The sequence below is a fragment of the Anser brachyrhynchus genome (assembly GCF_964034855.1).
Source record: "Anser brachyrhynchus genome assembly, chromosome: 1".
NCBI lineage: Eukaryota > Metazoa > Chordata > Aves > Anseriformes > Anatidae > Anser > Anser brachyrhynchus.
This window is the reverse complement of record NC_137694.1, coordinates 124,727,985-124,749,622: the sequence shown is the minus strand read 5'-3', so window position 1 is coordinate 124,749,622 and position 21,638 is coordinate 124,727,985. Positions and strand designations below refer to the sequence as shown.

The following is a 21,638-nucleotide window of genomic DNA, read 5'->3' as shown; positions in this document are numbered from 1 at the left end:
AAGCTCCAGATGTGTGCGATCCATGAGTGGACAGTGGAGTGGATCAAGAACTGTCTGGATGTCAGAGCTGAGGGTTGTGCTCAACAATGCCAAGTCTAGTTGGAGGCCTGTGGCTAGTGGTGTCCCCCAGGGGTCAGTACTGGGTCCAGTGCTATTCAACTTAGTCATCAATGACCTTCTGTGATACTATTATTTTAGTCTGTTTTCATTTCTGTGATTAGGCACAAAATGCTTAGTGGTTACTGCCAACCCACAATCTTCACTTTCATATCATTGCTTTAGACTGTTGTCTCTCCTTCTTTCACAGAATCACAGAATCACAGAATTGAAGGGGTTGGAAGGGACCTTGAAAGATCATCGGGTCCAACCCCCCTTAAAACAGGTTCCTTAGAGCAGGCTGTCCAGGTAGGCGTCCAGACGGGCCTTGAATATCTCCAGAGAAGGGGACTCCACAACCTCCCTGGGCAGCCTATTCCACTGCTCCGTCACCCTCACTGTGAAGAAGTTCTTTCGCATGTTGGTGCGGAACTTCCCGTGCTCCATTTTGTGGCCATTGCCTCTTGTCCTGTCCCCACAAACCACTGAAAAGAGGTTGGCCAAATCCCTCTGTCTCCTACGCCTCAGGTAGTTATACACATTGATGAGATCCCCTCTCAGTCTTCTTTTCTCCAGGCTGAACAGACCCAGGTCTCTCAGCCTTTCTTCATAGGGAAGATGCTCCAGGCCCCGTACCATCTTTGTGGCCCTCTGCTGGACTCTTTCCAGGAGATCCCTGTCTTTTTTGTCTTTTTCTTGTAAAACAAAACTACACTCACAAATGAATTTACTGAAAGGCAGAAAAAATATGGAGGTCTCTCAATTTAAGTGATCTACTTTTACACACTGTAATATATTTTTGAGGAATTGCTCAGCAACAGATTGAAAAACTGCCAAAGCACCACCCCCTTCTCCTACTATTTGGTATGTCACTTACATGATGAAATTGATACATCTAAAATAATTATTTTTAATGAGGAATTGTCTATTCATTTTTTCACAGGGAGATCAGGAACTGAAATATACAGTTAAGACAAACATATAGTGATCCAAAGTCTTTTAGACACAATGTGCTATGGATAAGTACCAGATCCTGCTTGTTTCTACAGAGACTGTAATAGGTCTTCCATTTTTAGAGCGTACTTTTGAACAGTTTACTCCACTTTGAAGAAATGAGAAGCTTCGCAGCTGACATTTTACATTCATCAAAATATGTCATGCTAGATGTAGTAAGGCTTTCTTCTGTTAATTTACAGACAAACTGAACATGGAGATAAAAAGAAAAAAAAATGTGATTCAGATGAGTTCTAAGGATGTGTATCAGGGAGACTGAAAAATTAAGCCTTAGGTCAAGACGTGGAGAAGCAACAGTACTAAATACAGCTTTAAAATATTGTTCATACTACACAGTTTCATCTAGCTACAAAATACGGGAGGAAAAATAATTTGCACTGAATGACTTCAACGTGCTTTCTGCCTGTGGTGCTGCATACCTATTCTCTTTCCTCATACCTCATAGCTCGAGGCAATAAACTATCTTGTTTTCCTTCTTCAGTATCTATATGAGACATTTGTCAAGGTAGGGAGCAACCATGACTTCTAGTATTGTTCAAATGCAGAATTACTTAGCGGCATATCTGTTCCCCTTGCAAGGTTTGCCATAATATCTGAAGAAACATACCAACGAACACCAAAATTCTGACCTTTCTTTATGTCAAAGATACTGATCTTTAACAAGTGCTATAAAATCTGAAAATTAGGTTAACTCATCGCTCAGTCCAAGCAATCACAGAATATTGTGTCAAAGTGTCTTCAGTCCTCTCTAAAAGCAAAATCAATTCCTCCTTTCACAAAAGGGAGCTGGATACAGTGCCTTTGATTTCATTGCCTTCAGACTGCATTACTACAGCTGTCTATAATGTGGAAATTAAGACAAATCCAAAATATATGCTTTTGATAATCTGTTCCTTCAAAGGCTGCAAAACAGCATGCAGTCATAGTAGGCTTTAAGGACCATATGCATGCTGGATTAGGATCCATGAAATGGGATACCAAGGCCTATGCAGCAGTGTGCCTTTAATCAGAACAAGCAGCTCTAAAGCATTATTTTTTCCTCAGTGTCCCACTCCAATGGTCAGCTCAAATCCAGAGGCCTGATTTTCAAGGGCATTCATATTTCTGGCTCCCACTACATCAGACATAAGCAATACTACAGCTGTGTTCATATGGGTTGAGTTGGGTCACCCAGGCCTGGGTGAGATAGCAAAGAAGCAAACATGGTATGTAGTACACATAAAAGAAATATAACTGATTCCAAGTTGTTAAAATAGTCTCCAGGGCATTCTGCCCGGGAAAATCTTTCCTATCAGTGTGACTGCTCTCTCTTATGTGCCAGTAAGAAATGAGAAATGACTAGTTATTTCTGTTTTCTTCTCCATCTTCCTTTTTAAGAGGAAGTGGAGGAGAGACCCAGGAGAAGGAGGCTTCCAGGAAATTTGCTAGCTCTCTGTGCCCACAGGGATGCTGGGAGAGTCAGCTGTGGGAGCTAGACACAATTCCATTGTCAAACTATTGCTCATATCAAAAAGCCCTCTTAAACTTCACAGAAAATCCCCATCACAGAATATCAAGTTTCTTCCACAAACAATTAGCATACTTCTCAACTGAATTCCTTTCTCTTTATTATTATTTCTCTCTTTGAAATAAAATTGGAACACTAATACAAAATTCAAAGTATGACTTCATGTCCAAGGTAGCCGGGGAGAATCGTGGCACTATATTTTGACGTCCATACTCTCCAACATTTGAACTCTGTGGAAGGAAAATTGAGAGGCTAAAACTGAGAGGAAATACTGACAGGGGGTAATCTTAGCCAAAAAGAGGAACCTGTATGTGACATATGACAGGTTACATCAGAACCACTACACCTCTTTGTTTCTACTTCCTCTCTTTCTCTTACCATCTGTGGAATGACCATTCCATTTCATGTAGTTAGCATGCATCTGGAGCATATATCATTTCTTTCAGCTCTTAAATGTGTCAAGGAATTGTATCTTTTCAATTGATACTACTCCTGTAGCTGTCTTTCACTGCAGATTTATGTCATGTCCTGGGTCAAAGGGCTTTTTTGGCTTCTAAAGCCCAAAAAATATTTTATTCCACGTTGCCAGTCCATCTCTTTTTGGCGCTATTTCTCTTTAAAAAAGTACAACTTTTTAAGCTGTCCCCTCCTCATGCCTCCCAATCCCTCTGATCTGAACCCTTCAGACTTTTTCTCTAATTTTATTCTAGTTTCACTTTTTCTCTCCATGGTCTCATCAATGTCTACAGATTCTACAGATTCGATTACAGATCACATTCAATTACAGATGTAATTATTCATACAACCCCTTTGCTGTATGTTTCACCAAACCCTGTGGCAGCCCCAGTCAGCCTTCCAGGGATGTCATCACCAACCACCCATCCGTTTCTGATCTCTCACTGTTTGTGTTTTTCTAGTGCAGTCACTGCCTGGGCTTCTTTCCCACCTATCCCTAGCCAACAGTACCATGACCTTCCTGACAGCCATCCAGTTCATCTGGTTTTATGACATTTTTTCATCTTAAGATATCTCCTTCCTACCCTCTCTTTCCTTTCCTCTATATCATAATCACTGTTTTTCCTTGTGCTTCGGTCAGGACTCTTCAATCTTTGTAGCTAAATGACTACTTTTGCAACTCATTTGATCAAAGCTCCAGTCATTTTCACATCTTTTCCTTGCCATCACACTTTTTCCTATTTACCTCTACATTTTTTTTCACAGAAGAACTGTTGAGCACCCCAAATTAAAATTATATTTCAACATTTCAGTGCCAGGGCACTATAACTTGCTCTCATTGTTCTCCTACAATTTCACTTCATTTTTAAATTTGATCTCCTCTACTTGTTTCCATGGCTTCATGTTCCCAATACAATTTCTTTTGCATTACTCCTAAACTCTTCTGACTCTTTACTTTCACAATACAAATATGTCTTATTCTCTTCTATCTAATAAATAAATAAATAAAAATCAATTCCACTTGTTCATTTCCCCAACAATCACCTGTATATCTTCTCCTTTTACCTTAAGTTTATTCTGCATGCTATTTTCAATTTCTGTCTGTCAACAAATATAGATGGTTCTTATCCAAGCTCTTAATTTCTGCACTCTCAAGCAGTACATCCTTGAAAAATTCAGTCCTGCCTTGATCACCCTCCCCCCAATTCCTTTTTTTTTCTTACTAATTCCTTGTCTTGACCAAATAATTCTTCTCTCTTCATTCCTCCATTGCTACCCTGTCTCTATGTCATCAAACATGAATAAAAATAAACAGGGTGCATCTCTTCATAGTCTATCCCTATCCCATCTATTAATAAGTTTGAAAAAATAAGAGCAGACACACAGATATACACTGCCTTCAAAATTATCAGATTTGGATATCCCATATTGGGAACTTTAATCTTAGTAGGAGCACCTGAACACATAGCTTCACTCTAAGTTGGAATCATGTCACTGAAGTTACTGTTCAATTTAATTAATTGGATCCAATTATTTTGAACAAATTTGCTTGCTTTCTTTTATTAAAGGCTTTCATGTGGTGCCCTCACTTAAACTGAATAACATTTTGTTTCATGACTCAGTCCATTGAGTCAATGACTTGCAAAGAAAAGTGCTATTTAACTGGCATAAAGATGATACAATTCACCTATTTTTCTTTAATTTGTATTTAAAAGGTCACATATTCTTTTTCCTCTTCCTTTGCTCTGTTGCATTTTAAAATATGCTGGTCACAATTTGTAGACAAGGATCACAGGCTGTATGACTTCATTAGGTAAAAGAATATGTACCATGGATTTTTCCAATATGCTGCTGATCGTTTTGTGAGCTGAATGAAGAAATAGGTCGCTAATGAACTTCGTTTCACGGTAAGCGACAATTGGGACGTAACCTGAATGTAACCTCAAACTGTTTTATCTTCTTACAACTGCCTTTGATATTTTAACACAATAGAATATTTTGAATACATAATTGGTTCAATAACCCTTATAGTCTATGTAATGACAAATGACACTAAATTAATTGACTCTTACACAAGTACTTCAGATATATGATGAAATCATCAGGAAATAATCATGTTCCTGCCTGAAAAGTAATGTATTATTTTACAGAAGGATGAATCTATTATTTTAACTGTTTCAAGTTGACTTAATGAATATGATTCTAGCATTTATTATTCTCCTTCAGAAATCTCCTACAGCCTTCACATGTATATTTCTAATGAGACCTGTGCAAATCTTAAATGATTCTGTGTGTCCAGAGGACCCCTTTGGAAATTTTTTGGCAATAGATGATAGGCTAACAGAACTAAAGAATCTTTACCAGATGTATACTAAGAACTGCACTTACACTGGCTGGAATAGCTCTTGATAAAATTCAGCTGTTGTGAGACTGAAGCCAGGGAGGTCCAAATTCCTTGAAGAAGGAAGGTGAAGAACTTCTGATACATGCATGCAGCAGCGAGAATAAGGGGTTGTAGTAGTGACATGTAGTGTCTGGTAAATATGCACTGTGAATATTGTGTGAGAAGTTGTCCTGAGCCATGGTTATGTCAAGCACAGAAGTTTCTTCTTGAGTTTGGAAAATGCTGGGATGTCTAAAAGATGGATAAGTGTCATCTGAGAAGAGGCACTGGAAGCAGAAGCCTGGAATTTCACCTGGATCATGTACCTAGTTATAAAGAAGAGAATTTGGGGAAAGTGGATGTCTATCCACAAAGCAGGATAATAAGAGAGTCAGAACATGCTGGAAAGAATGTAAAAGTAATGCTGATTAGGTCCATATGACTTACTGTCACACCACCTGTTTACGTCTGACAAGTCATCTTGCCTCTCCACTGCTGCTGCCTGTTCCCTCCTTCTTTGCCCTTCCTTTTCTCAGCCTAGACAGTGAGCACAATGCTGTTTATTAGGAATACATCATAAATGTTTGTGCCATTGATATGTATGTATGTTTTTTTTAAACAAAGGTTCTGGATTGCTGAGACTAAGAACCACAGCCATCCATACATCTCAACACCTGAGATTGCCACAGCACCCCTAAGGCGAGGGGCTGTGTGCCCAGGGAGCGTCCACGAGGACTTCCAGTGAAGCACGCAGACAAGGGAGGACACAGCATCCCAGGAGACCTCTTTGCTCTACGTGCTTGAGTAACACAGCTCAGTACCAAAACTGGCTGTGGCCTGTAAACACCAAAGGGATGCCAGCTGCCACATATAGCCAAAACAAGGAATCTTTGGTTCCTATTTTAAAACAGTGAGAATTTAGGGATGGATGTTTCTAGAAGGGGCTTGGGTGTTTCTCATCTGTGGATCAGCAAAAATCAATCTTCCCAAGACATGCTAAGAGCTGTCACTCCTTCTCAGCTCTTGAGTCACTTCACTCTCCTAAAGATGGATGCAAGAGCAGGGGGCATTTTTGAAACTATGCTATGTACATTCTGATGCTAACCACTTAATACACACAGATTTGTGAGTGCCTAGACCCTCTCAGGATCAGTTGCTGGCCTTTTCAGTGCTTATTTTTGGAAAATATCTTTTGATAGACTACCTGTTCCTACCTGTTAGATTCTGTTTTTATAAATAATGGATTCTAAGTTCATATAATCACGTAATCAAATTTCTGCTTGAATTCTCTAGACCAAAAGGAACACTGCTGTGCATTTTTAATACAACCTTACTAATGCAAAAACAGACTGTTCTGTAGGTTTTTCTTTAATTTTTTTACTTCTCAACTGTACCTCTTTAGTCAAGCATTGTGTTTCTGAAGTAATATGTCAGCCAGCTTTTGCTAAATAGTTCAACACCTTGAGATTAATTGGTTTAAACTGCTGGCCTTGACAGCCCCTAACCTCTTTCTTAAAACTGTCTATCCTATTTTTGCTATCATATCATACTATAGAACGGTTTGGTTTGGAAGGAACCTTCGAGATCACCTGTTTTCAACCCCCCTGCCATGAGCAGGGACATCTTCCACTAGACTAGGTTGCCCAGGATGTCATTCAACCTGATCTTGAAAAAGTTCAGGGATGGGGCATGCTCTGCCTGCCTCTAACATCCTTAATATGTGTGTTGGTTTTTTTTTCTTTTGTTGCAAGGTTTTCATTTAGAAATGCATTGGAATTCTCTACCAGAGTTAGAATGGTACTGTTTAAATTATTACTGCTTGGTTTGTTTTTTTGTTGTTGTTGTTTTGTTTGTTTTCCTTTTGTTTGTGGTTTTTTGCTCTGCTCTACCCCTACGCTCCAAACATGATCCACTTACAGAAAAGAGGGAATTTGCATGTAAAGATGAAATACAGAGAACCGCATCAATGAAAATTACCTAAATCAGCTCTGCCTTCTGTGATTTTATTCTCATAGCTTCGTCTCCCATTACACACACACACACAAATTAAAAATAAAATAAAATAAAAAAGGAAAAAAGCTGCCACAGAGCCTAGTGGTGTGACTCTCACCTCTTCCCTTCCCTTCCCTTGGCTTTTCAGAAATCCCTCCGGCCCGGTCTCTGCTCTGTGAGTGCTGGGCCAGGACTGGGCACCCGGGGCTGCTGCGGACCCCGAAGCCTAAGCCAAGGCCTTGCACCACCTGCAGAGAGGGCACAGAGCTCCAAGGGCCCTTGCCTGCACACCTGGGGTGGACGAGAGGGTGGATGAGAGACCACGGTGGGTCTTGCAGCCCTGTAAACTCAAGAAATGGCTTGGGTGGAGCTGGCACGATTGTTGTCTCACCCAGTAGGGGAGTGGCTGGAAGCATCTTCTCAGGAGGATTGTGAAGCCTGTTTACTCCGCTGCCCGCAGTCCTGTGCCCATTTCACAAACCTGGCTCCCTGGCTCCACATAGGCATCCGTTGCCCACAGCCGCCCATGGAGACCTCTCACCTGGGCCAACACCAGCCTGCCTGCAGGCTCCCATCCTCCTCAGACATCACCCCTGCTCCCCTCCAGGTATTTAGTGTCCTGCCATACCACCCTGCTACTCCTTCTCCTACTGCCAGGGGGGCTGCAGGGAAGAGAGAGGCTGGAGAGCCAGAGCAGGCTGGCCACAAGCAACAAGGCAGCATGGCAGGAGGAGGGAGAGAGGTCTCATGGCCTTCCTCAGAGCTCTGGCATGGCAGCACAGTGTAGGAGTGTGCAGTGACCAGCCTTTTCGAGAGATAAAGTGGGAAAGCAGTGCTGGAGGGAAAGGCAGCCTGGAGTTCAGCAGTAATCAGATGCTAACTCAAAATGAGGCACTGCTAATTTTCCTTGAGGGCATTTCCACTTCAGACAGAGTAGTTCACACAACGTTTAGAAAAGCCTGAGGAACACTGCTCCCTTCAGCCATTGGAAAGCCTGCTTAATATTCTGAAAAGTCACCCTAATCCTGTCGGTATTAATGCCAGTGAGACAGCGAGCCAGCTCTTCCTGATACAGCAGAAGCAGATGAATAATTCCATTTTGACCTAAAGTTCTATTTCTTTATATGCTAGTTATTTTTATGTATCCATTTCTAAGACAGTGATGTTTTTAACCAAATAACGTGGCCCTCAGTCAGCGTTATTTGCCAAGCAGAGGCCAGCCCCGCCGGCTCACGCTGGTGGAGAAGCTGCCCGCAGTGCCTGCACTGTGTGTAATTAACGCAGCTGAAGCTGCTCCTGTCTCTCCCGAACACCCTCCACAGCTGCTGTACTGCTCTGTGGGAGACGCCATGCTCCTGGGTGTACAGGGATGCCAAATGGCTGCTCAGCAGCTGTCGTGGGCGTACAGCTTCCTTTCTGAGTCCAATGGGCTGCATTTAATGAGGTTTGCTACTAGCTCTGTCAATTAGCAAAAGCACAACAGGCCTTTCATATCTGGTATTGGTTTAAAGTCTGTAGTCAGGTCATCACTATAGCCTGGTGACCTCCCTAAGTCAGCGATTGTCCCTCCTGAATCTATGAGGACAAGGTATACTACCTACACCCAGTGCTAGTAACTACATTTTACAGCACCTCTGATAAGCATGGTAAAAAATCATGTAGTCCCTTTGTCCCCTCCTCCCCATGGCAGGCCTAACAGCTGGTGAAGGTCCCGTCTCTGACAAAAAGCCATAGTAGAAAGAGGCTAGGGGAAGGGGTGGTCCTTAATAGCTGCCCCTACGTCAGGTGTGGAAGGCCAGTAGCAGCAGGAGTAAGCCAGACCTCAAGGTGCCCCCATCTCACCCAGGTCCTGCCCCACAGCAGCTGCCTTGGCACTGAAGCCCCAGCACTATGCCTGGCTGCTGCAGAACTTCATTTATTTCAGTTTTAGGTTGTTAGCTTTCTGTCTTCATCTGAACACAGCAACCGGAGCGTGAAATGCTCACTTTCACATTCAGCACAGAGCTCAGCCCATGCTTTATAGCCCTTTTCCTTCCCTCCACAGCCACGTCTTGGCACAAAAACCAGAAACCAGAGCCGGCACAGGGTTTAAACCCAAAGACAGGAGCCAGAGGTTGCCCTTATTGCAGCAACCTCCTTTCCCTCTTTTCTCCTCCCCGAGGATTTTGCTTCTCACACTGCACATCCAGCCCTCCTGGCAGCTCCCAGGAGCATTCAGTGGCCCTGCGGTGACAGCCTTGGACTCTTAGGGGCACAGTTGCACTACGTATAAACAATAAAACTCCTAGATGCTAATAATCATGTTAATAGCAAAATGTTCTGTGAGGAAACGTCTTAGGAAGCTACTGGAATATGCTGATGGTGGTCCTTCTATAATCAGTTTCTTGACAGTTGGACAAAATAGGAACCAACCTATTTTTGAAATCTTTGCTCCTTTTTTAATTATTATTATTTTCTTCTCGAGTGATCTTTGTCCTACTCAGATCGTCCTATTGCTGGGAAATAGTCATGAGGCCAGACTTCAGGCTTTCCTTTCAAACTACACTCACCAGCCACCAGAACTCCATCAGTGTCCAGTAGCGATGAGCCTCTGCCTTAAAAATGATTATTTAACAAAGATACTAAACAAATGGGATCTCTCTCTTTAAACGTTTGACCCTGAGACAGATGAGGAGGGGAGGGAGGGAGAGAGGGAGGGAGAAGGAGAGAGAAGATGGTAATCGCTTTAGATAACAACCTGACTCATGCTAATAGCAGCCTAATTGCTATCCAAGTGGTTTTAGCAGGAAATAGGCACACCTAGAGAGGCACTCGTGCAGAAGAAGATTAGTTTTAAATGGAGGAAGGACAGAGATATAAATGAACTTTCAGCTGAGCGTAGTGGAAAGTAAGAAATATTTGTTTGTTTATGCAAAAGTCACATCCAAGAGTTACTCAGTATTGCTTCAGGGACTGGGATGGTATGTAATTCATATGAGAAACAGATACACAGTAGGGTTCAAAGTGAAACAAGGAATTATACTTAGGCAGGGGAAATAAAATAGCCATATTTTGGGAGGAAGTGGTTGAATGCTCTTTTTCCAGCATAAATCAGCTTCTACAAAGATTATGACCCTTATATGAATAAAATTCATAAATGTCAGTCCAATAATACAAAGTAATACCTTTATGTGAGAGTAGGTGTGATTATACTAAGTGATTTGCCTGGGAGAAAGCTCTGTACAAATGGAGTGATTTGTCATTGATTGAATAATCCAATGTAAGCATCCAGCATGCCCTCTGATTGCAGCAGCCGTGCTGTCTTACACTAAAGAGCTGTCTTTTCTGCACAGCTGCATAGTGAGTTTCTGTAATAGCTCTTTCCTCTGAAAGCCCAGCCCCAAATCCTCATTGCAGCACTCTGACACAGTAGCTATGGCGTCAACACTGTAAGCGAAACCACATTTCTACATCAGTCTGTAGGCAAGCCGCTTAGCCCCTGTTCCCCAGGTGCTGTTACTATTTCCTAAATCTCTTCTCAGAATGGAGGCTGTGGCCAGAGGATGTTTCCTGTAGCTCTCAGTCACAGATCTGCCAGTTAGGAGGAGAACCAAGATCTGGACTTCCAAGTCACAGATGATAAAAAGCTCTTTTGTTCACACAGTGCACGCTTTATGTAGTGGGTAGAGTTGAGTGCGAAAATGGAGTATGTTCTCTGATGAAGGTGCCAGATCTTTCAGCAAGGGAATTTATGTACGTATTTGACTCTGGAAGTTGCTCTCTTTTTGTTTTGTGCTACTACACGACTACAGTCAAGTGAATGTCAATAGGAATAAACAAAAAAAAAAAACATTTTGAGGAAATTGATCATTCATTTGTAGGACATAAAAAATGACTGCTTGCTTTTGCTGTCTTCTGCAAGCCATTTTCATAGATTCTTGTTTATCTTTTTATTCTGGGATAAATTAAAAAAATTGAGAGATCTATTGATAATGGATTTTGCATGCAGAACACGACTGTACATTTACTTGAATGTTACTGTCTCTTTAGAATAGTATTTTTGCTATTTGTAAATTGAATTTGATAAAAGTCTAGAAACATTAGAAGCCAGAAATTAGCAATCTTGAGTTGTTGAATAATAGTATTGGGGTAGGCTGCTATGGCAACAGAAGTACAGCCTCTGAATTCACACAGGAAAGATTCGTATAGCAACTGTTTTTTGGATACCCCTTCAATGAACAAGCAGGAAAATATACTGACTTATCCAGTAGTCTCTGGGAAGAGAGCAGCAATAAAATAAACTGACATGTTTACTACTTTGCATTTGTTTTTGAAATACACATAAATGCATGCCTTACATTTGTAAAACAAAACAAAAGAGGAACACAAAGGCCAAAACAACAGTGTTGAATCACTGGCATGAATCACTGGCATGAAAACATTTGATGAATATTTATTATAAATTAGTATTTACATTATATTTAAACTTAGAAACTCAGCCAATGATGGATTGTCATTGTCAATGTGTTATATATCATACAGACTCAAAGCAGGTAACCATCCTTGCCCTTGAGGCAGCTAATTATTTTTTTCTTCTTCTTTTTTAAGACTTGTGAGATTTTACGGAAGACCTTTCTATTAGATATATGTCAAGTTCAAATGACCTTGGCCTATTACACAGAGCAACACTCATAACAAAAGGAGGGGTTGGTCATGCTGCTGAGTGGTCTGTTTCTTCTTTCCTTTAGTGGCCAAAAGAATTGGTCACGTTAATTACCCGGGCTTTGGCTTAGCCCTTATTTTTCAATTTGAAATTCTCTTAAAAATAAGGGGAAGAGAAAGAAGCATTCACCTTATTATCACCACTATCCCTACATGACCACTCCACAGCCACAGGTCTGTAAGTCGCTGACAAACACGGTGTCTGTCTGTCATCACAAGTCACTGGCGTCCGTCGTAGAAGTTCAGCTCGGCACAAAATATACAGCTATTCACGCACACTACCGCTGATGAAGTCTGTCTGGAAACAGAGTTTTGCTTTGCAAAAAGGGATGGTAACTTTTGAATAGGAAAACACCAATGGATTAATTAGAGCTAATATAGAAGAACCTGTAAAGTGTCTACTACTTGGTATCTTTAAGAACAGAATAAAAAAAAAAAACATCTGACAGAGGTGTTGTAAGTAAAGCAGTTTGGGTCAGGGAGATGAACCAGATGGCATCCTGAATTCTCTGTTTCTGTGGCTCTGCGATCCCTGCGCTTTCAGGGGTGTGAGCCTTAGCTTCACAAAGACCCTCAGGTAGGATGGCATGTTCCAGGGGAGGAAAGTTGAAATGAGATGTCAAGGGGGAAGAAAGAGAGCATCTGGAAGAGTGTCATATGCTCTTAGTCATTTTTCTACCAATTTTTTTTTTAATGTCCATGACTCACTCAGTGAAATAAGCCTTTGGGAAAAAACGTTTTTAAAAAAATGTAATTCATCTGGCGCACAATAGGGGGACATCTGTGCAGTACAGATATTTTTACTTAATATGTGCTGGAAAATGTAACTGGTAAACAGTAAGTAAATTTTAACGAAGCAGAAAGATGTCTGAAGAGATAAAAAAATAAAAAATAAAAAATAAAAAATAAAAAATAAAAAATAAAAAATAAAAAATAAAAAATAAAAAATAAAAAATAAAAAATAAAAAATAATAAAAAATAAAAAATGAGTTTGCAGAACCTAAAAGCTGTCTAACTGTAGAAATTCAAATACTACACATTAGTGTTGCTGTACTGGGAAATATGCAGACTGGGTGTGCTAATTTCAGAGGATATTTGTTCACTGGCTATTTGTAGGAAGCGGCTGATGACAATGTCTTTGGCCTTGGTGGTCTCCATATTCCTCTCTCGTGATATCTGCATGCTGATTTGGTCTACGTTAGTCATGATGAGCTCCGAGGCCAGGATCTGAGTGGGGGATGCCCTGTTTGCTGTGCTATCCATGATGTACTGCTTGTACAGCTCCACCAGCTTCTGCTCGAGGTAGTCATTGAGGGCCGAGTCAGAGAGAGGCTGCTGGTGTGGCATTAAGCTCGCCAGCCGCCAGCACGACGAGAAGCCTTGGACTGGCCTGCGGATGGTCTCGCTGGGGGGGACCCTCATGGACTCCATCGGCGGCGGAATCTCTGAGGACTCCAGGAAGGGGCCAATGCCACTGTCGCAGGTAAAATCTGACGCCACTGAGCTAATAGGCACCACGTAGTCCCCAGCTATATGCAAGTCATTGTAGTTCTTGCAGATGCTTTTGCAGGAGGATGGAACCAGGTAGGTGTCTTTTCTTGCCAGCCCCTCGCAGATGTCCATAGCTGGAGATGTCTGTCCTTCGGGTGCTGGGTGCTGCGTGGGCTGCAGGAGATTATCCTTCTGCCTTCTGCTGTGTTTGCTGCCTTTAGAGTGGACTGAGGAAAAACATTTGCCAGCAGATCTGCATCTCTGAAGGAAGCTTTTTCCTTGTGCTTCATCCCTGGAAGAATAATTAATGGACCTCATTTCATACACCACTTCCTCAGCTGCCACGTTGGTGCAGAGCTCAGAGCTCAGGTCTTCACAAAGGTAGGCAATTCTATGAAGGTAACCTTCCGACAGCATCCTTCGAGAAAGGAAAGGAACCACCAGCAGACAGAAAAATGACAAGAAGAAACCATTAGTTCGTTACCAAGTCAGTGAGTGATGATTATACTCACACCTCTGTTACAAACTGCTGAGATATATTTCTGATTTGGACATTAACGCATGTCTCTGTCTTTCTGGGGGACTTGAGTCAATAAGTGAAGTGATCAGATTGTCTCCCTGTTGTGCTGTTAACTCAATTGCATCAAAGTATATTCTGTGTAACACAGCATATGGTATGTATGATACATCCAAAGACAAGTGAATTGGGAAGAGAGGAACAAGAAGTGGTTTGCTGTGGTAATAAGTGTTATAATAGCTTGCATTTAAATATTTATATTTTTGCCCTTTATTTCAGCTAAAAAGCCAAGGTTCCCCCCCCCCCCTTCCCTCTCTAAAGGAACTTTTATTGTATGTGGTTTGTCATGTTGACTTGAGATTCATATCAAGAGCATAACCCTTTATTATCCAGACTGATCAATGTCTGTAGGTGGGGGTCCTTTTTCACTAAGTCTCAGATCATTAAATTAGCACTTCACACTTCCATATGCTAAGCTGGATGGAATTGTCTCTAGTTTTTAGACATTAAAATGTCAGTGACACAAGCAAGGCTTTTTGGAGACATGACTCATGAGACTTGTTTTAGACACCCGAATTGAAATTAGATGAATTGTGCCCTACATGTGCTTACCACTCTCCAGCTACTATAAAAGGATCTTCTTAAACTGACTGCCCTAGATGCAGTGTGCTTTTGAAAAGACACATTTCAGTGCAATGCATAGGCAGATGTGCATTACAGAAGTACTCCAGCTCCTTCACTGTTGTATTAGCCATGAGTATCACCAGCTCTGAAAACAGTTTTCATTGCGTTACTACAAAGGCACAACCAGGTTCCAGAAGTCACTAACCCTATACAGTCACTGAGCTGGTGTCTCATTCTCAAAAGCTGTGTAGCCGTGTTAGCAGTAAAAGACAGGGCTCACTAGCAAGGACAGAAATGTGTCTGCTCCTCAGCAAATGTTCTGCCCACACTTTAGCAGTTCCACTGCCATGTAATTGTTCATAACTCAACCTTTGTGCCTTTCATTTAAACAGATGTCGAGGAGGTGATTCGTGGGAAAGATGTCCTAATGAAATCGTGTGGTCCAGGAGTGAGAAAGTAAATCTTAAATAGATATATTTTTCTTTGTTTAGGACAAAATATCTTGTGTGATAGAGGAGCAAATAAATTCTTTGTTTAAACAGTGGGTACTTCTTTCACTTACTATTTAATCTGATTACATCATTTTAATCCTTACAGATATTGTCTGTGTAGATTTAAGCATATATCCCAATTAGTTGTCAAAGCACCTGCTGTAAAGGAGCACTGGAACATATTTCCACAAAGTGTGAATAGTGGAGAGGTGGGATCTCTGCAGCACATGCAGTACTACATCATTGCTGCTGATGACTGTTCAACTAATATTTTACAAGAGTGAAAAGACTTTCATTTCTGAGTCAGGTATCTCTTGTGTTGCAGTTGCTAGTGCAAAATGCTGCAGTAGTATTAAATGTTGGCTAAATCCTGTCTAACTGTGGATATGGACTTGAGGCATATGTTGGCAAGAAGATAGTGTGAGAAAAGACTTTCCTCAGGGGGAAAATAAATCACTTCCACACTATGAAGATGGCTGCTGAAGGAAAAAAATAATCTTCCTTCAGAAGGAAATATTCATGAAAATTAAATATATCCAAACACTTGCTTTGGTGACTCTGAATCCCTTCTGCTGCTTCAAGTTGTGTAAGATTTCCCACAGGCAGGTAACATTTAATGAAATATAGTCCATTTTACTCCATCTCCATGAGAGGCAAATATATATATATATATATATATTTGGAGCTTGCCAATCTTTGCAGTAAGTTGCTGTTGTCTTGTGTTAGGTTTTAGCTGTAATTAAGGTACCACCACAGAAATCTCACCCAAATGCCTGAGGTGCTCTTGTTGTAAACCTCCCCTTCTCCTCCCCTTTTCCTTCTTTCCCCTCCTTGTGCAGTGCAAAGGCTGTTCCCTTCCCCTCTTGCCCTTACCCAGAGGGCTTTTGTGTCAAGTTGCCACCAGCTTAGGGTAGCAGGAACTGTTAGACACTTATTCCTACATTTACTTTTAATGTTGATTCTGAGAAACAAGTGAAAATATAACATCTGGCCTATTCGCTTCTTAACCAACATGCGCAAAGCCATGTGTGTTCAGGTAGCATGTGACACTTCTGTCTTTCCTACTACCCAGATGCATCTTGTTTCTGTCATAAGGTGATACATTAGGGAAATGAAACTGCTGGTTTCATTTCTTTGTGCTGCATTCTGCAGTACCCATTTTCAGAGTTTTAGAGCACAGGGTCTGAGACTGAAGTGGAAACAAAAGAACAGGCAAATTCAAAAAGATTGGGCTCCCGTCATGCTCACGAATTACATGTTTTGTTGAACGAGTTACAAGTTTACCCTCTGAAGGTTGCAAAAGCTGTGGCACTAATCTGATGATATTCACAGCTCTGCAAGGAAATCTAATTAAAACTCTGATGGGTGTTGTCAAGAGCCAGAATGCAGAAGTGAGCTACATATATCTCTGGTCCTAATACTTATACCCATATCACATTGTTATTCCATCACGACTGATGGCTGGCCACACAGGTGGGTCATGCTTAATTCTTGTATTTTTCACCAGACAAGGATGACAGTTTTCATTAATTCTGCTTTCTTTTGTCCCTTCTCTTAGTCCCCCTCCTGTGCCACACACACACCTATACACCAAGATTGCAAATGCATGGGGATTGTATCTAATGCCTTTCAATATCTGGGGTTTCACGCTCCTTAAGTTCACCTTTCACTTTCCTCTTCCTGAATATAATTGCTCTATTTTTGTTGTAGAAGGAAGAACAGTCTGGTCTACAATATTGATCTGGTGCATTTTGCACACAAAGTGAACAAACCAATATTTCCTTGCACAGCTACTGTCTTGGCAAGGGGAGCTGGCTACATCCTATCTAAGCACAGATCACAGTGGAGACAGAGGGAGCAGGCTGTCTGCTTTACAGTCTTTTCTATCTTACGTAGTCTTTATTACTCTCAGAAGATCTTAAAAACTCATAGGCCTTCCCTGGGGTTTTTGTTCAGTTTTTCAGAAGAAGAAAAGCCTAAAGGCAGGATGAATGTTTAAAGCCATGTGGAGAATCCAGTGCTATTGCTACTATTTTCTGAGTGGTGGCAAATTTGCTGGAATATAATGCTTGGAGATGGCACCAATGTTTGCATAAAGACCTCATATTATAGTCTGGGAGCAAGCAAATAGAATGGGGGTTCTTGGCTTAGGGTAAGCAAAAAGCTTAAGGAACACATGAGAAGTGTGCACAAAGTGGTATGATAAATTGTGTCCCGTAAAAAACCTGAGCAAGATCAAAAGTTGCTAGGGAGAATGGAAAGAACGTGGTGCCAGCTGGGATCACTGCTCTGTGGGGAAAGGGATATTATTTTGCATTGCAAAAGGAGGGGACAGAAAGCTCAGAGAATAGAAAGGCCTGTTTTGAAATGGAATATATCTGGCTTTCAGTTCTCTGAGTGAGGCTCTGAATGGCACTGAAGTTGTGCTCTTGGTGGTTTCAGTTCAAGTTATAGCACCGGGTATAGCTATAGGTATAGCTTAATTAAGCTATAGATACAGCCTATGTTCTAGCTGACAGTAGGTCAGGACTGCAATTAAAGTCTCCCTATTTCAAGGGAACCCAGACCTTGTGGATTCATCTTTGGTATGTTTTTTCCTAGTATTAACAGTCACTTTTATAGTCTGTGGAGAAACAGACCCTTCGCTGAGGTTTGAGATCTCCCTCAAACTGCAGGGCATGCATGTGAGAGTTCCCCCGGCAGGCAGGGTAGGCTGGAGCAGCAAGCCCGCATATGCTGTGGGATCCACATCTCACCTTCCACCAGGGCTGGGATGAAACAGCTCCTGAGAAGCCTCAGTGCAGCCAGCATGGGGAAATCAGGACAGTGAAGAAGGAAGTGAAATGAGCTGTGCGTATGGATGAGTATATAGCCCTTCCTTAATGCATGAAACCCATGGGTTTTGGTGTCTGAACCCCATTTGTTAAGGGCTATCTCCAGTGCCCAGAGCTGGCTTAGGTAAAGGTAATGGAGGCTGCTGCTTGAGGTGGGAGTTGGCCCACTTTGCCCAAGGCAGAAGAGAAGAGGACCAGCTAAGCGGTGCTTCTGCACAAGCGTCCAAATGTGATCTGCTGTGTTTGTCACTTCCCCTACTGTTGCTCTGGAAGACCTGAGACCCATGGGACTGTGCCATGAGGCTCTTCCAGCAGCAGCAGCAGCAGCAGTCCTGAGCCAAGCACCTTTTACCCCCCCCGCCCCCCCAACTCTCTTAGCTCAGATCTTTTTGTCTTCCTTCAGAAGAAAATCGAAGCCCAGCTCATCTTTATTCACATGTCCACAGTTCAGGAGTTGCAGGAAAGCTAGGAGTCCCACAAGGATGTATGGGCTGCTTTGTGGGGAACAGATAGAGAAGGTTGAAGAGGATGAAAAGCCCGTATTTCAAGAGCATGAAGGAATCACATTGTCCAAGGAAGCAACAGAGAGATCTCCTCAGAAAATGCATTATGCTTTATATGTTTATTGTAATGTGAAATGTTCTTGTTTGACAAATGTCTACACAGTCATGCTAAATGGATGGCAATGAACTCCAAGAGCACCTGGCTTCCTTCACTTTGAAAAATACATTCTTAATGTATGTTTGAGTGCTGTTGTATCTTTAAGTGGAGTTTTGGGGGGACAGAATTCCATAAAAATAAAACAAAAAGTGTATGTGGGTAAATAGAGCTTCTCGAGCTCTTAAATCATTTCCCAACCAATCTGTTTTATTAGTTCCTTGAAGCTTTTTACAAAGCCAGCCTGATTTATTGCTTTCCACATTTTCCTTAATCATCTGTACCCATACAAACTTGTTTTAGGACACCATCAATCTGATTCGATAGCATTTTACATCTAACATGCAAAGCTGTAAGCAGCAATATGAAAAGTAAGGCAGGAAGGGATCAAGCTCCGCATTCATTAGGATGACTTGACTACATAATATTTCTAGACTGTGCTTTTCCCCGGGGTGGAAATAATTTCCTGTTTCTGCATTTCTGTGTTTATTTTAATTAGTTGTCAGTTGTTGTTATGACTGAACTATTTGCACGGAAATATTTTGTATCTAAGCAGCTGAAATAAAAGGGAAATAAATTCATGTACACGTGGTATAGAATACACTTTCTAGAAGTGAAAAGAATAAATGGTAAAGCAAGAAAGACAGAAAAAGCTGAAGGGGTTTCCCAGGAGGAGTGAGGGAAACGTTGCACTAACAAACCTTCAAACATTGGTCACATCTGCTAAAGGGTATAAAAAAGGAGGGGAGGGTGTACACCCATGTCATACTGTGAATTTGCACCGAACCAGGAAATTGGCTGTGAATCAGGAAAACGCAATGACAAAATTTCTTTGTTTATATTTTTTAACATCATCTTTCCGTTTTTCAAAATAAAAAAGTCTCAACATGTTTTCTATTAATATTTTTAACATTATGCCCATTTGTGTCTATTACAGTGCCTATTTTTATTTCTAATCCAAAAATAGAGTACAACACTTCTAAGATGATTTGAACAGTATACTACCATGCAAAAATCAATAAAAAATACCATAATGATTATAAAAACAATACACGTGGTAAGACTCCCTGTAAAAGTATTCTGAATAACATTAGTTTAGTATGATTTTATGACAGTCTCCAGAAGGATCAGAGGATCAATCAAAAATTTTTTACATTCACAATCACAGTCAATTGTGGTTCTGAAGACAGCACTTTTGAAATGCTCTTATCGCTTCTTAAGGCAGAAATTGCATGTGGACGGTGGCTGGGACTCTGCAAACGTGTGCAGGCATTCAGAACAGTCAGAAAAAGCACATCTTCATTTCACCAGCTACCAGCTGCAATCCCATGCAAACAGAACCAAGCTGCTTTGGTAAGCAAGAGCAACATTTTCACACTTTTATATAGCGCATAGTATATTTTAGTTCTTACCTCCAAAGATACAGCAGCTGACCAGGTACACAAACTGGTTGTCTTACAATCTGTTTAAAGCTTCCTGTGCGCCTGTCCTACCCCAAAATGCAGCGTTCTGTTTTTATTTCCTTTTCAAATACACTTCTAAGATGACATATGCTTTATTTCCAATCCTCTACAGTGCAGAAGTATAGAAAGAAAGTCCCTTAGGAGTTGAGGGGGTTTTATAACTGACTGAACCACAACATGCTAGCCTTGCTTCCTCTTTTATGTCTAAATGAAACTTCATTGTGAAACAGTGTATTGTTAAAATAACTGGTTACAACACACTCAGTCCATGCAGCCAGACTTCTCTTTATTAACCGTTTAAAACAAACAAAACCAAAAATTGTTCACCTTAATGAATTGAACATCTAAAACAATCTTAGATAAAGTGCTCGTCTTTTTGTGATTTATGGTTTATTATATTTCAACCATTACCTATCATTTTCTTTTTAATTGACACAGCAAGGCATCTAGACCTGTCAAGATTGTGGCGTTGCCAAATATACATGAAGAGTGAGATGCCAAAGCAGAAATGCACTTCACTTCAGGACTACTTTGTTGTCTGCAGAGCTTCTTAAATCTCAGCTTCCTCCCAAACAGCACAGGTTAGCTGGTTTATCAGGTTTTGTTTTCGCTGCAAAACTTGTGAGGAAGGTTCGACACAAGGTGCACTCAGCTTGTCTTCGCAGGGGCAGTACGTTAAAATACTCTGGGCAATGGGGAGTTCACCCTCCAAGCTTGAGGTGCATGGACAATGACTATGGCTTTGAGATTGGTATGGGACATACCTTAAGGGACAAAGGACGTGCACAGTTTCAGGGATGTAACAGCAAGTCCAATGCATCAAGAGTACTGTATCCACATCCTCTAAAGAGAAAAGTGCTTCAGGTAAGCTGCACTGTTCCTTCTTTCCTTCTTACCACAATCCTTCTACTCCAAAGAGCACTCCCAAGAAGATGCACTATGTGCATCTATCTCATCTTTTTATTTGAGTTCAGGAGTGTGTTTTCAAAACAAATCTGCCGGGTGTATGCACTCGCTGTGCTCTGGTTTGCCTCACAGACCTGTCTCGAAGCACATGAAACAGGATTCCTCATGGGACCACAATAGAGGTAGTCCAAAATAACTTCATACCGTGGTTTCATGGTTTCAGCACCAGCTGTTTTGCTGTCCACATCTACTCTGGCTGTGATGCAGTACAGGCTGATGTAGGCAGAGCAGAAAAATGCTGTCAAGAGGCTCATCTATAAGATAGTGCTGGACAGTTTATCATGTCTTCATGAAGAAAACCTCATCCACTGATGCCATTGAATTAGTGTGTCTCAATATATTATAAATGATAAAGCTACACTGCTATAAACGTAAGAGAGAGGGCTGGATTTCCTTCTGTACAGCTACAGGCTGTACCACAGAGGTTCCATATAAATCTCTGCATA

The 21,638-nt window shown here is 41.3% G+C and overlaps 1 protein-coding gene across 1 annotated transcript; it reads right to left on the bottom strand.

Annotated features, from left to right (window-relative positions):
- Nucleotides 1-9,887: 9,887 nt before the first annotated feature.
- Nucleotides 9,888-21,116, bottom strand: TASL (TLR adaptor interacting with endolysosomal SLC15A4). Its single transcript, XM_080576289.1, has 2 exons — nt 20,176-21,116; nt 9,888-14,058 (listed from the first exon to the last, which is right to left on the bottom strand). The coding sequence occupies exon 2, from the start codon at nt 14,055-14,057 to the stop codon at nt 13,182-13,184; it is 876 nt and encodes a 291-aa protein (XP_080432415.1). The 5' UTR covers nt 14,058; nt 20,176-21,116; the 3' UTR covers nt 9,888-13,181.
- Nucleotides 21,117-21,638: the final 522 nt, after the last annotated feature.